General features: G+C 42.4%; 1 protein-coding gene across 4 annotated transcripts in view; it reads left to right on the top strand.

The window, feature by feature from the left end:
• Positions 1-17,491, top strand: part of lrba (LPS-responsive vesicle trafficking, beach and anchor containing) — a 176,186-nt gene that overhangs the window by 77,415 nt on the left and 81,280 nt on the right. For all 4 annotated transcript variants that reach the window (XM_068588540.1, XM_068588539.1, XM_068588537.1 and 1 more), the window contains 2 exons: positions 15-123; positions 9,184-9,350. In XM_068588540.1, coding sequence (XP_068444641.1) covers positions 15-123; positions 9,184-9,350 — 276 coding nt within the window. The remainder of the gene's footprint in view (positions 1-14; positions 124-9,183; positions 9,351-17,491) is intronic.

Raw genomic sequence — 17,491 nt, forward strand, 5'->3', positions numbered from 1 at the left:
TCTCCTTTCCCAAGGCTGCTGAGCCACACCATGAAGGACCACCTGGTTCGTGTGGCTAATGAAGCTGAATTCATCCTGAGCCGACAGAGAGCTGAAGATATCCATAAACATGCAGAGTTTGAGGTGAGATGCTGCACAGCACTGGTAATCCACGCACGGACACATTACACAATGTATTAATATGCAAGCAAACCACATAGTCATTAGATCAGAACAATTTTAAGGCCTATCCAAAACATAATGATGTTAGCGATGTGGGATTGCAGCCTGCTGTCGCACATTTTGACACAAACAGAAGCTATATTCTGCAACATAAAGCGCATATCTGTAACTTTTCAACCATAAAGTGTTGCATTCGTGAATGTTTTTTACTGTATTGGTGGTATCCAGTCGGTGTGACCAGGCAATGAGATTGCATAAAAGATGATTTTCTCAAGTGAGTAAATTGGACTGCATGTGCGAGCTGACAAATCTCATCAGCATTTCTCAATAGAAGAGTGTCCAAAACCTGTTTTTCCACACTCTTTCATACAGATGGATTCAAAGATATATCAATAAAGAATGACAGATTTAAACTTTAATTGTAGGTTGGGAGAATGAAGGATGATAAGGTGCGTGAAGGATTCCAGCACAGACTTTTTTTTTCTGTACCAAGAAAGAAATGTTAACCAAACACAATCTGTCATACCACATTTCCTCCTGTGAGATCACAGCAGCTCGAGGCTCGCTAAGCTCGGACAATAAAGTCCAGTTGTAGCTTTAGGCCCATTGCACTAAGACTCCTTTGATAGAAATGTTTAATAGTTTGATATTCCCCCTGTATGCTTTGTCAGTGAATACATATTTAATGAAAACACGGAAGGGAGAGCACAGTGGATCTGATCCAACGAGTACTCAGAACTTGTCCATCAAGCTTGAAGATCTGTCACAGCAAAGCTCAAGGGTAAATGTTTGCTTTAAACGTGTGCTAATCGTGAACAAACACACAGACTTGCATACACACTGGAGAAGTTTGAGTCTGGTGATCAAGCTTGGCACGTATCGCTAACCAAACATTGTGTAGTGTTAATTTATCCTTGTGCCTCTCCGTCTCACTCCCGGCTTGCCCCTGAAGCTTCTCCCCCTCTTCCTACCAGTTCTCAGTACAAATGTTGCCATTCAGCTGCCGGTGCCAACCCCATTTTGACCCATGGGCACCCTTGGTTGCCCATTTCCCAGTCCAACTCTGCTTTCTAGATCTCACCAAAATCATTTCCTGCTGAGATCCTGTCCATTATACTCCCGCTGGGGGTGTATTTTGCCCGTGACAGGAATATGGCATCCTCCCCTCTCCTCCATTCCTTCCTCCCTCATTTCTCAAGAACCCGCCAGCACTAAAAAAATCTGCAGACAGACCTGAGAGGTGCTGGCCTGAAGGGCTGGCTGTGTGTAAACCCACCGCCCCTGCCCTGGGCCCCCACTTTGCAGTAAAATCTGATGCTTTTTTTTGTTTTTTTGGAAGGTTCAATGAAGGGTCTCTCTGACTTTCGGGTAACGTAAAATCCCTCAAGAGTGCTGGAAGTCAATGAGAGGTGTGGGGGCACAACACTCCAGCACATCAAAGTTTTGTCTACGATTGCCATGTTTCTCTCTTTCTTTGAAAGGCGGCTTTTCTATGTAGTTGTCATCCTGTTCTTGTGAACCTTTTCTTACTCACTCTGCTCCGGGAGTCAGTCATTTAGACACGTTATCTGACATGATCTCCACTTCACGTCACTATCAACACAGACTGGTGGAGCATGATTATATTCTACGATGTTGTTGTGGCAGTTGTTTGATCCATACGGTGTACTTTATGAAAAGGTGCACAGTCTTTGTTGTCTTGCACAAGCGTATGTATGGCATGCAGTGGCAGCAAAGAAATGGCTCGGGGTATGTTTTCTGACTGGCAGCAAGTCTGCACAATACAAATGAGCCTGGTGCTGCCTCGGATGGTTCTCCATTTCTTCAACTTCCAGGCATTAATCCCTGATTCCTAACCTGGCATGCAGTAGTTTGGCATTGCATGGAACAACCTGGCTGTCCCCGGTTCTTCAAATCCAACTGACTGTTAAGCTTTTTGTTGTTTTCAGTCCTGTTTTTGTGTTTCACTAGATTTCTTGGAGTTGAATCATCTGTACAAATGTTACTAAAAGCAAGACCGTCATACACTTTTTGTCTAGATACGAGGAGTTGGACATAACAATAAGCTATTTAAATGACATAATTACAGTCCTGTTATGACATAAACCCTCAGTAAATGTACAGTCATTTATCTGATTACAAGCGTGGACGAAAACATGATATGGAAAGTCTTTGATGCTTATTTGGTAAGAGTGCAAAGGACAGAAATCAAGGATGTAGACTTTCTACAGTCCTCTATATATATATCTATATATCTATATACACACACACACACACACACCATATACTGTGCAGTGTTATCAGTTTAGGGATTGTTAATTCCATTAAATGTCACTCAATTTACTGCAAATTCACAAGAAATGGAAAGCCATAACTTTTGTTTAGTTGTATTTTGCTATTGTCATTGGGAACTTACTCTCCGTTTGCAGTCTTCCAGCCGACCTTAATCAGATACCCGGCACAGCTCGTCCCAAACTATGTTTCACAATTGAATTCCCCACTTAAATGCAGTTGCTCCTCTGTGACCTCTGAGAAGAAGTGAAGCCCTGATAAGTCTTGCTCTGATATTGCTGTATTGATTTTTGCCTCCATACAAGCTCTGCTTGAGCCTGCTAGAGCCAACGGTTTCATTTTGCACTGCCACAATAAAAATAACAGGCCAATGAAACATCCCCCCTGAGAGCGGGGGTGGATGGTTTTTGAAATAATTTTCAGCTGTTTCGCAGTTTTTTTTTATTTTTTTATTTTTAAGATGTTGTTCCTTTTGTATTGTGTTGCCGTGACACTAAAAGTTGGTTATTATTTTGTAAGAAAGAACCCTCAAAACAGGCCTCCAAAATGACTCACTTTTGATATTGTGTTACACTGCAAGTGTGCAGTTCTGCTAAGTCATTGCCAGAACATAATCCTACTCTCTATACTGTTCTGCATTTTAAGAGCTCGTGCTCTAGTTCCGCTGCAATACCGAGGCACCAGAAAAGAGAATGATTCAATACATAAAAACAAATTTATGTTTGCTCCTTGTCAGAGTTCATATCCTTTTTGAAGGCAGTGATGGAGGATTTAGATACCCGTTTGCCTCAGAGACGGAACATATGCTCTCCCTTTCTCATTCACACTCAGTGGCTCTCTGTGGGACAGAATTGAGTTATCTTTGGCCCTGAGAGTAAGTTATTACACTGGGCTTAGGGTGAAACAGATGAAGATAACTAGGGGGAAATCCAATTACCTTTTAGGGTTCTCTATCTAAAAGGATCCTTAATGTGAAGGAGATCTGCGGATCGGATGCTGCTGCCCAGCACAGCAAATGATAGACTCTGATATCTTCCAGAGGAGCAGGAAGGAGAGGGGAGCCCAAGAGATAGAAAGGAGGAGAGAGAAATCGAACTCTTTCTTTTTATGGGGCTGTTCATTAGGGATGAAATGTGGTGGGCTCAGAGGCACAAGGGCAGATAAGAAGGTCCAGATAGGGAAGAGTGAGCGCAAGACCCAAGTCATTTTCTATTCTTTCTTACCCTTCACTTCAGCTCAGTCTTGTATTTATTTATTTTCTTTCTTTCTCTCTCTCCCTCCCTCTCTCTCTTTCTTTCTTTCTTTCTTTCTTTCTTTCTTTCTTTCTTTCTTTCTTTCTCTCTCTCTCTCTCTTTTTCTTTCTCTCTCTCTCTCTCTCTCTCTCTCTCTCTCTCTCTCTCTCTCTCTCTCTCTCTCTCTCTCTGTGTATATATATATATGTATATATATATGTGTATATATATGTGTATATATATATATGTATATATATATATGTATATATATATATATATATATCTTCTGCTGTTATATGGAGTAATTGAATTGACTGTCTGAGAGATCCTGTGAAAGCCAGACGATAGCGGCTAATTAGTGCTTGGCGTCATTGTCCTCCCTCGGCTGAGCTTGTAAAACGATCTGCTGCTTTCCCCACATTAATGACATTAGCATTGAGCTGATGCTCATTATGTTGTATTATCATAGCACTGGTCTCTGGAAACGTGTGCATCACAGGGCTGAATATCACAGAGAGAGCCCGGGATGCACTTTAATACTACACTGTAATGTAATTGCGATGGACCATCATAGATTAAGTGAGATCCAGAGCTGACCCAACCTGAGCTATCTCCATTTCTTTTAAACCGGCAGGCTGATCAGTATATTGATTCCACAAAAACCTGAAATTTTCACTTTTATTGTTGCAGAAGCAATCTGCGGATCAAATGTTGCTCACACGCACACAGAAAGAGAGCCAGAGAACCACAACTCCCAAAGGCTTTTTTACACCACATCCTTCACAGCGGTCCGACTGATGGCTGCCACCAACTGTAGCTTGCTGTCATGTAGTTGTCGCAACTATAGTGTAGCATGTCAGCAGGGCTGGAGGCTCAGGCACCTCATTATGGGCAAAACTGCCGTCAAAAGGATAGAGGCAAAAAAAACAAAAAACAAAACAGGAACATGTCTATAATTGTGATAGTATTTTGGCACAACCATCAGGATATGGATTCATTTCATAAAGAAACCAACAAAAAGCTCCTCAAGACTGGACGGCAGTAGCTTTTGTAAAACATAACGCTGACTGTCAAAATGTAAAGCAAGTTGGCATCTTTCAGCATTGCCGTCTGTCCCTTCTTGGGAGATGTTTTATTTAATTTATTTATTTACTGTACAACATGGACTGTTTCACTGAAGACACCAGGAAGTGAAACGGGAGGAGTGGGTTCCAGAAAACTATTTGGGAACTGTAGTCTCGGTCCTGCTGAATTAGCCATGTGTTTGAGTCCCGAGGTACCTCCTCTGCAGCTTCCGTCATTATGCGCACGTCCCTTTTTTAAGCAGGGAATGTTCTTGTTTATTTTTTCCATGAGCAGCAGAAGGTGAAGGCTTGCGTCTCTGAATGAAAATCTTTTACAATGATGACTTGAGTGTTTGCTGCTTTAATTTCATACTGTTGATAAAAATGTGTTTTTTCAAATTCCGCCTGAGCTCGGCGCCGCTATATGCTGTAGTTTTCCAGAGGATGTGTATTTCTCATCCGGTTGCGTCCTCTCTTTATTTGACTATTTTTCACCTCAGAGACGGAGCGATTTTTCTTGTGGCATGACCTTGAAGCCGAGCTGGAGTCGTCGTGAAAAGATGGCAGCGATGCAGACTGATGTGGCGTGAACAGGGTGCGGTTTTGCAGAGACGAGGTTTCTGGGTAGAAGAGATGAAGAGGCTGCCAGTTGAGCATGGTGACCAGTCCATTACAGATCAGCCACAGACTGTGAGGGGAGGCGCAGGGGAGATTAGGAGGAGCAGCAGCAAGAAGAGGAGAGAGATACTTTGATGAGTGTTGCGCCTGCGTTAACCTTGATGGCCGCTAGCAATGTGCCGGAGCCAGCAAAGAGGGATCTGTTTCAACGGGATTAGATTATTTTTTTCCCCCTCCTGTGCTCCAAAAGGAGGGGGAAAAAATCAATACTTGGAGCACGGCATGACAGGGGCATCATTTCAGAATTGAAGTGGCTGTCAGGCATTGTCATTTGGTGACTTTTGTTCGCCATTGTACTTTTAAGCCCTCATTTTTCTCCCCCTCCTCTTCCTTTCACTCGTTTCTTCCCGAGCCCATTGTCTGTATTCCCCTGGTGACATTTTATGTTGCAATTTGAAAACTAGAGGCCAAGAGATCAAGTGCAAGGGAATCTCTTTGAAACCAATTGGTAGACTGGTTCAGCATCTACTTTTTGTTTTCCGACCCCCATCCTCCTTTCTCATTTCACCGTCTTGTCTCCCTAGACCTCCATTGTGATCCAGGAGGAATTTATTTGTACTATATTTGCATTCTTTGATACCAGACAAGGACAAGCCTGATGTCTCGCCTTCTTCTGGACAGTTTCTCTGCCCGTTTGTAAATGAAACCCTCTGGGAGCGCTTGTCGACGGATGTGAGAAATTGGAGATTCTCGCAGAGCAATAGCCCAGCCTTGGAGAGTGTGCAGCCCTGATGTGCCACCGGTGTCAAGAGATTGCAAATCAAGCGCTTTAATAACATCTCTGCTGGTTTTGTTTCTTCCTCCCGTTCCCCGACAGAACCCTGAGACCCCCGGTTCTGTCAGTTGGCGCGTTGAAGGCTCAGTGTGTGCACGAAAACACCGCTGGACCTTTTTCTGTCACTCTAATTGATAAACATAGGGCTGATATCTTGTAATGAGCCTCCATTCTCCAGCCTATTATACTGGTTAACCCTCTCGACCCAGCGAGGGAGCGAAGGAGGGGAGCCGAGGCATCATCTGACAACAACTACAGCATTCAGATAAGGCTGAGACTGTTGCAACGCCACCGCTCTGAAACTCATCCCCCTCCCTGCTTGTTATTTGTAGAATCGGCATGACAAAAAAAAAAACACAAGCGGTTTACAGTGATAACCACAGCAACAATTTTTAACATCAAAATATCTGATGCGTTGCATTGTCTGGGTCAGAAAGAGGTTCAATAATGTGATCAACAGTCACACGTTTCAAAGCGTTGTCTGGATGTGCATGTCGCCATCTTCTTCATAATGGGATTTTTCGAGATGATTACTGTTCCTTCCACTCCCCCGTCACTTCCCCCAGCAGCCCATTTCCTCCCCAAACTCCAACACACATCCATAGTTATTTACTTGAACTGTTGATGAATTGTGGGCGACACGACTCAGTGTAATTGACTCGATTAATGCCAGCCATTATCATTTCGTCTTCACCAAGCTGTCTCCTCCGGCCGAGCCCGGCACTCACGCTGCGCGACCCTGTCAGCCGGGCCATGTAATGGAAGGTGCTGCCCATGATTACAGTGTCGCAAGTCATAACGGTCTCACTGCCAGCGAGTTTGCGCCCCGGTGGCTGTCTGGGAAGGAAGTTACCAGAGGCACAGAGTCTGCCATCCCTTTTCTTCAGCTGCACTCTTTTAACTTTGTAAATGGAAGCGCTTGTCTCCCAGCGTGTCTTTTTTACGGTGGTTTTCTTTGACAAAATATACCCACTGACCGCTTCAGTCCCTCCAAAAAAAAGAAAAAGAAGCATGTTTCTTATTGCAAATAGGAACAGATACTTTTAATGTATTTCTTATGTTTCCTCGTCCTTGACAAGAAAGAAAGAACTGTTTGTTTGAAAATACCCCAAAAGCTCCTTTCTAGTTTCTAACCCTTTATCCTGTCAGAGGACCTGTAGAGAAGTGACTGCAGGATGGTGCCAACTGTGAGATTTGGTTATTCACTTTATAACATAATAACATAACATAATAAGTCCTTCATAATGCCCCGGCGCACTCTGACTTCACATCTACGGAATGACCCCGGGAATTAACGGTGACTTGTCTTTTCCACTTACGAGCAAACCCAACGTCGGGTTTTAATGGCACAACTGGTGTGTTCAGCTTTTTGGGTTGTTGTTTTAAGGGTGAGTCTGTGAATTTAGCCTTTTCTGCTCTAGTCGACTTTGGCTTCGGAGATGAGAAAATCCCATTACAGCATGGCGGGTTTGGGTGTTTGGGCAGGCTCAACACACAGGTGATGAAGTGTTTGTTTATGGTTATGAGTTTGAACCCGGCACTGTTGATTAGTACTGCAGACTTTACATGTCTCAGACGGGGGCAGATGGAAATGGATTTTATAGGCCTACTAATATCTGTTTAAAGGACGGAAATCCACAGAGCAATTTATATTGGCTAAAAGGAGGATTTTAATATTCTTTTATACATACAAGTGTTTCTTTTTCTTAAATTCACAAATTGTTTTTTGTTTAAAGTTTAATAGATTGAATAATGAAATGCTTGGCAAACCTAGAATTGTAGCTTTTAAAACACAATCTTCTTATTCCCTTCCTTTGGTCGAGCTTTTCACTTGTTCCAATTCCTGCTTCCCTTCAGTACCACTGATCAAGATTAATGGACATGCGACACGCACACACGCACAGACGAAGCACAGCAAGGCAAAGCATTCTCTGGTTGAAAATGTGAAACCCTTACTGAAATGTCCTTTTCTGTACTCCCTTTATTTAGCTGTTTCCCAGGTCATCGTGCTGGAAGGTCAAGGCCCACATTAATGCCACACAAAGAGACATAGATTGATAATTAAGGCTCAGTGGCCTGCAGGAAAGCCCCTCTAATTTGATTTATACCTATAGATTTTCTGTCAAATATGAAATGTTGTCGTTCAAATTGAAGAGGAGGACCCATTATAAAGCGCTTTACTGGTAACTTTGGGAAAGCAGGTTGCACTTGTTCCGCCATGCATCCCGGCTAATGCCAATGGGTTATTTTAAGGTTAATTTGATAAGAACATTAATATACAACGGGCGACGCATTAATAATCAAATGAGCTTTTGTTCTTCATGCTGCAACTGTTCTGACAACGTAAAGAGGAAAATATAAATGCACCAACACTGATATGAATTTCTATCTGTTACTATACATAGCATGTTTTTATTCTTTTTCTCCCTGCCCCTTTTCTTATGCTCACCTTTAATACGAATTTAACTTTGAAACAAAACTTTCAAAGCTATAAGTGCAGCGTGAGTTTGAAATTGATTCTGAAGCAGATGGAAATCAAAACACTGTTTCAAATTATAGCAGTTATTTTCAGACGGTGTTTTACTTTTCCCATCGCTGCAGAGTTCAAAGGCCCATTCTGATAACAAATTCCGACAGAGAAAAATGTCCTCCCTGTGCATTGTGGGTATGTGATTTGGTGTGCCGGAGGGCATTAGTAAATGCGTGTCCACTGTTATTAATCAACATGACATGCGGACAGAAATGACCCCATGCTTTTCATTTGGTTGGACTCAGAGTGGAGTTTCTATATGTGTCTGCTTTGTACCTTCCTATAGAACGGGTTTTACCACATACGTTGCACAAGTTACTAGCACACATTTGAATTTACATGTTGTATAATTCAGTTTCTTGACACTTTTGTTCACCTCTTTGCAATGTGCGCGCTTGTGATGCCTTCACTTACGGAATGTATAACGCACCTTTTCTATCTGGTTCCTAGTCAAACTGCGCTCAGTACGCAGCGGAGAAGCGAGACGAGGAGAAGATGTGCGACCACCTGATCCGAGCGGCCAAGTACCGCGACCACATGACCGCCACACAGCTCATCCAGAAGATAGTCAACATCCTGACTGATAAACATGGAGCCTGGGGAAGCTCTTCCAAAAGGTAAAACACAAGTCTCAAAGCAAAAGCTCATTCTGGGAGTTTTTACAATGTCATTTTCCTTTCAAGTAAGATTGTTATTACACTTTAGAATTTGTGTAATGACGGAAGACACACACACACACACGCACGCGCACACGCACGCGCACACGCACGCGCACGCGCACGCACACACACGCGCACACTGGATTTTTTGTTTGATTATGTTTTTTGTAAATGTAAAAAAAAAAAGACAAATCCTTTTGTTTCTACGTTTCATCACAATTATATTTTGTTCCCCATATGCAAGGGTATTTTCCAGACTAATTGAGCATTGCAGAGAAACCCCTTTAATCAAGTGGATGCACCTGTTTAGTTTTTTTTTTTTTCATGAACCGTGTTCATAGCATGTCATTTCTCTCAGCCTTGAAATTATTCAAACCACTGTAATGGTTTTAATCTCATCATAATCTTTCTCGTCCCCCGATACTCATGGCTTTGATTAAATTAGATTTGCAAAGGTGAAAATGTCAGCTGTGGGTTGAATGATGCATTGACTGGAGAGAGAGATGAAAGCCATTTAAACAGCTCTGCTCCCATTAAGAACAGAGGGAACCTTATTCTGCGTGTTTGTTTCGCCAAATAGGCAGCAGAATCCAATGCAGCTATTCCCTAATGATGGCTGTTTGTGCAGGTAGTGGGTAATGGTGAGCTGGAGAGACGGCCGCTGGCTCGCGCTTGTTAGGCTGAACCAACTCTCCAGAGACTCGTCTGGCGAGGGTTAGTTTGCTATTGGATGAGGAGTCTGTCTCTGGCTGCCTTTGTTTTTTCTATTCTATTCCTTCCCTCTTGCATCAGGATATGCTGTATCTACTTCTCTTTTTGTCTATTAGTCTTCATGTGTTCTCACACCAGGCTATTTACTATGGAGATTGTGTTCTATGAGCCCTGGCCAGAAAAGTCCCCCATTACTGGCCCTTTATGCCGTTGCGCTATTGATGGTTTTCCTAATGGCTGCCGATGGGCGCAGGGAGCCATTGGCACTGGGCCTTGGAGTGCAGCGCTCTTTTAATAAATCACAATCAGTCCTGTGCCATTACATCAATATTTTTGGCCAATTACTGTGAAGGTCAGGTGGTGCAGCTACGCACCAGAGCCCGTGGTATGCGGGCACTGGAGAAACATCTGGTGCTGAAAACTCCAAAAAAAAAAAGAACAAGTAAAAGGAAAAGATGGACACGGGGGGAAAACCCCCCCCCAAACAACTCGTGCACACACCTGCATGCCTGCAAGCGTCCTAATACAAGAGATGTTTGTTCCCTAATTCCCCAAATACAACAGCCCGACGTGTGATGCAGCAACATCCCTGCCTGTGAATACAAATGGGAGGGGAAGCGCGGATACGCACAATGCTTTTTCCAGCTGTGAAAATGAAATCCTGGAACACAAAGACAATACGCAGCTATGATTACGACCTTTTGTTGCCTGCCTGCTCACACGCCATAAAAACGTATTCCCCAAAGTTTCCATTCAATAAAGAGTCTGAAAATGAAAATATTATTTTCTCACAAGCTGATGGGAATTGTTGTTTCCTCACGGCAGGCATCTAATATCTTCTGACACAGTGTGACCCGCCTGAATGCAATTTGTGTCTTAATATCCAGCTTACAGCGGCCCCGGCCTCTGGAGAAAAGAGGTGTTAGGTGATTTTCCCTTTTCCATTCCCCTGCTTCGTCTGCGGTTCTCTCTCTTTCTCTCAACATACAATTTCTTTTCTTTTCCTCTCCCACTCCTTGTCCTTTGCCCTTTCTTGTTTCACTATCTACTACAGTTGTATCACCGGCGGTCCAGGGAGGATTTCTTCCACCAGACAGAGGTGGTATCTATCGTTTTTTGTGCCCTTGTCTGTCATCTAGTGTCAAGACAGACAGATGCACGGCCAGACAGATAGGGCGACTACCTGTTTGTCCATACGTTTCTGTCCCAGTGCCTTGAGACTCAGGTGTTCAACATGCCAGCCTGCTGTCTTTTTAGAGGGAGGGAAAAAAAGTAAATGAACACCTAGCAAGATAGCCACAAATGAAACAACTGGCAGATGTCATTTTTTTTTCTCTCCTCATCGCTCATCACATTTTTTTCCCCTCTTTCTTTGAGCTTGGGTCCATTGAGCATCCAGACCGCTGCGGTGTTTATTTGGGTCAAGAATCATCTTTCATGTACATGACACCTAGACAAAGTCGACGGACAGAGAGGGGAGATGAGGGCAGATGATGGAGAACTACAACTCGGTCTCCGGGGACTCGCACTACTCCTCTTTTTTCCCCTCTCATACCTTCTCTTTATTGCATTCTAATAGGCTGACTAATGTACCATGGAAATTCACTCTGGATGCAGGAAGCGAGGAAAGTAGAAGGAAGGTGGCTGCAGCTGAAAAAAGGTTGAAGTGTGATGTAGAAGCAGTATGCACACTTATTTTTAAAATCCAGAGCTGCTGTTGACAATCATGACGTCTGTTTGAGGCAAATGATAGCATTATTCAAAATGAAGAGGTTTCGGTATACGCTCTGGAGTTTTGCCGTTTTCCTACTTTGTGGTCTTTCCTTTTAAGCCAGCATCAGCATCCTTTTTTATCTCCGGTTTATTCCAACAACCCTCACGTACAGCTCGTCCCCCTAAAACACACGCACCTCGAGCACCGACTCCTCTCCCTCTGCTCCTCCTCCCTCATATGAGCAGCTCATTTTCTGCAGCACCACTGCTCTAATGGACGCCCTTAGGCTAGAGGCTTCCCAGCCAAGGGACATCCATCTTTTGGCATGTCACACTCCCGCCCGGCAAAAAATCTTTGTGATGTGCACTCGAATTTTTCTTCAGTAAATCAAATCTTCCTTCCTTCAGAAAGACGGATGCTTTAGGGTTGGAGTGTTATAGAGAAAATCAATGCCGGCAAAATTGAAACAGTATGCCCCCGTATTGATCGGCCTTGTGAGATCGAAAAAGAACAGCTTTGTAACTGTTCTGCCGGACAGTTAGCTGACCTGTAATGGACAAACTATTGATATTAGCATTACTATTTTATCTTGTGCTATGTCATTTCTCTAGTGCACCATTGAGGGAAAGAAGCCGGAGCAGAACGTTCACAGTTAGAACAGGCTTTTGCTTTTCATCCACTAATGATACAGAAGAGACTCAATGTACTGAGGGTTTGTCCTACCGCTTGAGTTATTTGTTCTTTTTAGTAAAGGAGATATTGTTTCCTTTACGCAACATCCCCATCATATAAACAGCACTATGTGATGCATGGGCAGAGTAAGTGCAGCGCAAGTACTATATATACATTATATTTATTAAGTCTGCAATAAACAATTTCCATTGTGAATTATTATCAGGATTATTTTTCTTTTAATTATTATTTTTTTTCAAAATTGCTTGTTTTGTCCGAAAGCCTGAAATGACTAATTAGCAGTAATAAAAACAGAAAAGTAAAGATGACATCTCTGAAACTGGAACCAGTGAGTGTTTGGCGTTCATGTTTGATAATGACACATTTACATTTTTTTTTTAAATTTTGTTAATTTGTGGTTAATTCATTCTTAATTTTCTGATTACAGTTTTTTTTTGTTTGTTTTTTTAACTGTCAATCTTTGCATTGTTCTTGTGTTTATTCGATTCATGGTAGTGTGGTAGTCTGTGATCTCAGAAAATATTGACTCACAATTTTCTGCATTTAATAACCTGAAACTAGCAGATGTTTGACTTTTTTTTCTTGTAAATTAGTCAAACGTATGCGACCAAGTGGTGGCAGATGCACAATTTAAGGCAAATTAGCACTTCTCTGTATATCCACCTCCCCCTCAAGATGAAGACTGCAATATAAGGAAACTCCAAAAGTGCAAATTTAATTTGCACACATGACAAAGCTTCCTTCAACTTTAATGCAACCCGTTAAATTGACTTAAGGAATTAAATTCCTCAATTACTAAAAAGAATGTGCACTTTTTTAATTTATTTTGATTAATCACTCGTATTAAAAAGTTGAATACAACTTCAGCTCATTACCTCTTCAGTTAATAAACCGTAATACTGCAGCTCTACGGAGTTCCAGCAGCCTTGTTAGTTTTTTCTCCACTCGTTGAGCCTCCTCCTGGACTGCAACTGTATCACCCTCCCAAGGAATCAATTAATTATGCTCTGAACATACAGCAGTTATGCTGACTACGGTTAGGACATTTATGTTCACATAGCATTTTTTCTTTTTTTTTTAAATAAATGATTGCATGAGAAACTACTGCAGCCCGATTCATCTCTACTTGTATGCTTTCAGTCCAGACTTAAATCACAATTATGATGCATAATACTGAATGTAATGCATGTGTTAAAGCCGAAGTCTGCTCAGTGTCGGCGCTGCCTTGCGTGCATGTTTTATGGACACGCTGTACATTATGGCCACGCTGGTAGTGTGCACGCAGAGCTGAAAAAGGAAATGGGACTCCAGCACGTCAGTGGAGATCATAACCATAGGAAACAAGAACATAACTGTTTAGAGTACACTGACTCTCGGAAATGCATGACACGTGAGGGGCAGGAAGACAGACAGACAGAGGGAGAGGGAGAGGTGGAGATGAATGGAACAGAGGATGATGGAGAGAGATATTTGTTACTGAAGCATCAAAAGTTAAGATGGAGACAAAGACAAGGCGGACATTCTTTTCCACATCCTTTCCTCTCGCTGCAGTGTACACTAAACCATAGCGATGAGTGATCGTACAAATCTGTTTGTAAAAGGTTGAGCGCGCGTCTTGTTTGCTGGATGGAAAACTCTGCGGTTGCCGACTTATCTGATCATCAGATTGCCTTTTGTTGCATTTGCGAAAAGAGTAAACATCGTTGCCCCAAGCTTTACTGATTCTGATTTATTCACCAGATGTTCTAATTGCTTCATTTCCAAACATTGATTATTGTGTTTATTCTAATCTTCGGAACTAATCCTTTTGTTCCAAACACCTTTCTACTGCTACAGATTTCACCAACAATAAATCCTGACGTCTGTTTAATCATATTTAAATGAGATAATCCCTAAAATGAGCCCGTCGCAATCTAAACATTCCAGAAGTTTGTCCAGTATTTAGCGGATCATTCATAACTGATAATAGCTCGTGGTTTGCTTATAAATATGTCCAATCTAAACACCAACATGACCCGATGTACTGAGTGGTGGCAGCTGCAGCGCTCCCAAGCTCCCGTCTCTTCCGAGTCAGAGACAGTTGTTTCCTTTAGTCCGAGCCCCGGCTACTTCAAAACCAATTAGCCGGTGGCTCGAGTTTTGTTCATCCATCTGCCTCGATGCAGTCATAAACATATAGCATAAACATACTGCACGAAGCAGCGCATGGGCCGCCGTTATGTTCATCTTCTCGTAAACAAGACTCCTCGTATCAAGCAGGGATCTCCGTCTCTAAAGTCCTTAAAGGGGTTTGATGTGAAACCCTCTACCTCATTAATCATGCACAGTGACATGTGTCTGGGACAGAAAAGTTGTGACGGGGACAAAAGGGATGTTCCTTAAGTCTCTGTGGAGACCGTTCCCGTTTGACAGACTTGCGTTCCATCAGTTTCATAAAATAACGTGCCAGGAAGGCCCTACCGTGCAGTCTGGCTCATGGATATGGAATAGAATATAGCCTTAATGATAACATTTACCTCGACTGTATATACAGTACAGTGGCTGGGGCCGTAAGGAATAGTAACAGAGTGTCATGGTGGAACATATTAACAGCTGATGATGTCCATATGTTCGCATGGTTAAGTGTTGCAGGTCAGACCCGAGTTTAAAAAACGACTCAATGGATCATTTTAAAAAAAAAGATAAGAAAAAGGCAAGTGGCTCAATTAAAACGTGCTTTTAATCATTATTGTGAATATGAGCGGTAATGTTTTTGGGTTCTCTGTTTGAGCCAGTTGGCATGTTTACCATTTGTAGTAGATTGTGAGCAATTATATCAATGCACCTTTTCATTTAATTGTTGCAACTCTTCATTTTGAGATGCATTCTGCATTATAGCTGGTAATATTTTTTGTTATTGTGACAATAACTATACTTACGATTAGCCTTACACCAATTTTGAACCATATTTGTGTGTTTTTTCCCTTACTAAACACACAAATTTGTGAATTTACGGGATAATTTCTATTTATTAAAACGAGGTCCTCTACCAACTTGTGACTCGGTGGTGAGTCTCTGCTGTAAACTCGTCGCCGGCTTGCTATTCATTGTGCGTCACAGACACCGCAGGTGAGACGTGACGAGAGGTTTTTCGGTTTAACCAATTTCTACTAACCTTTCTACATCTTTCAGACCCGCTTCTTCGATTTAACGCCCTCAGTATCGTTCGTCCTCCTCCTCCTCTCGGCTCAGGAAGGTAATGGGATCCTTGTTATGAAGTATGAAAGAGGGCCGCCATCCCTGAAAGACCAATTACACCGTCCTGCCGCCCTGCCTCGCTGCTCACAGGCCCAGTGTGACTCTGTAGCAACTCTCAGATTTATGAGTTTCATATACCCTTAAGAAAGTATATAGCCTTAGTGGAGCAAGGTCATGATAAAAGGGTGCTGATCAATATCTGAATGAAAAGCCATTTGGGAAGTTTTTAGGGCTTTTTTTCTCCTCCCCCCCCCATCCCCTCCTTTATCCCTGAATGCAATATCTGCAGAGTATTGATTGTCCGGGGCCAGTAGTTAGTCAGAGGCTATCTCCTTTGACTAACCCCTTTGCAGCGTGTCAGCCCCTCCTCCCTCGACCGTGTGATAGATTGGTATTCCTCCAGCCACTGTAATTACGCCATGGTACCAGCAGGTCATTTATTTTGCTACTTTCACCATTTGCCCCCCCAAAAAATGGCCTTTATCTTTAGAATCCAGCTCTTTCTTAGCAACATGCGCGGCGAGGGCAGCGGAAGACTGAGGATGGTCCTTCCCTCGTAGATCTTCAGCTGTAGATTTACTTCACGCCCACCCACCCCACCTCTGCGTCTGAGTTCAAGTTCAGCAACACCTCCAGAGGATCAGACCGGGAGAGTTCAATGTGCGAGATCTGTGATGTTAAGAACTGACATTGATAATAGATGCTGGGAGCTTTGTGTTTATTCTCGTGTGATTTTGTGTACATTGTATGGACTCGGTACAGAGCTGAAAGATTAAAGGAAACCGAATAAGAATTTAGCTTCACAAAGTCTCATAAAATTCTAAGCAATTTAACAGTGTGATCAAGCTGAAAGAGTACAATGCCTGATGTTCACGAGGCAATATTAAACAATATAAAATCCCCATTACCGGCAACATAATAAATCCCTGGAAGAAATGTTACTATTCATAATTCGAGACTTCAGCGCTGATGCTTTTTTTTTGTCTTCCTCTTCTCTGTTAGATTATTTTCTCGAATGAAGAGATAACTACATCGCCATTATAGTTAGTCAGACTTCTGTTTATATGATCGTCTCAATCACCTTGCAAAGCAATTGCTGCACTTGACACACACACACACACACACACACACACACACACACACACACACACACACACACACACACACACACACACACACACGACAATGTAAGTGCTGTATAATGAGCACAGCCGTATGATGGAGAGAGGGGAGTAGGTGCTCATGAATAGCAGACAGTCTCGCTCGATGAGATTGAAGCAGGACTTACAACAGACTATTGTAGAGAGATTGTTTTATAAAGTATATACTCACTGAACAAGCAAGATCAGTTTAATTTTTACCTTTTTTTTTAGGAATTATAAAATATGTTGGAATGTCTTGCTTTTAAAATAGTATATTTAAAAATAAGTGTTTTTAGTGAATTTGACTGGTTTTGACATTGGAGGTGATAAAGGTTCAGCATGGGCCAATGTGCGTTACATTTAAGCTCCGCCTCCCAATCTCAGCTGACCTTGAGCTTCTCCACTATGTTTTTGTTTTGGAAACGTTGTGTATTTGTTCAGATTTGTCACACCATTCAAGTTCAGCTCTGAAAGCTAGAGGTCAGAAGATTATTACAATGGGCCGGTAATGGCAGAATTATGCAACTCTGGTCCAGTGGCTGCCCTCATTACCTCGCAGTAGTGGTGATAAATGGCCTTAAATGCATGTTGTCAAAATCACT

The sequence above is a fragment of the Clinocottus analis genome, unplaced genomic scaffold (assembly GCF_023055335.1).
Source record: "Clinocottus analis isolate CAN_PGR_092001 unplaced genomic scaffold, fCliAna1.0.p SCAF_22, whole genome shotgun sequence".
Classification (NCBI taxonomy): Eukaryota; Metazoa; Chordata; class Actinopteri; order Perciformes; family Cottidae; genus Clinocottus; species Clinocottus analis.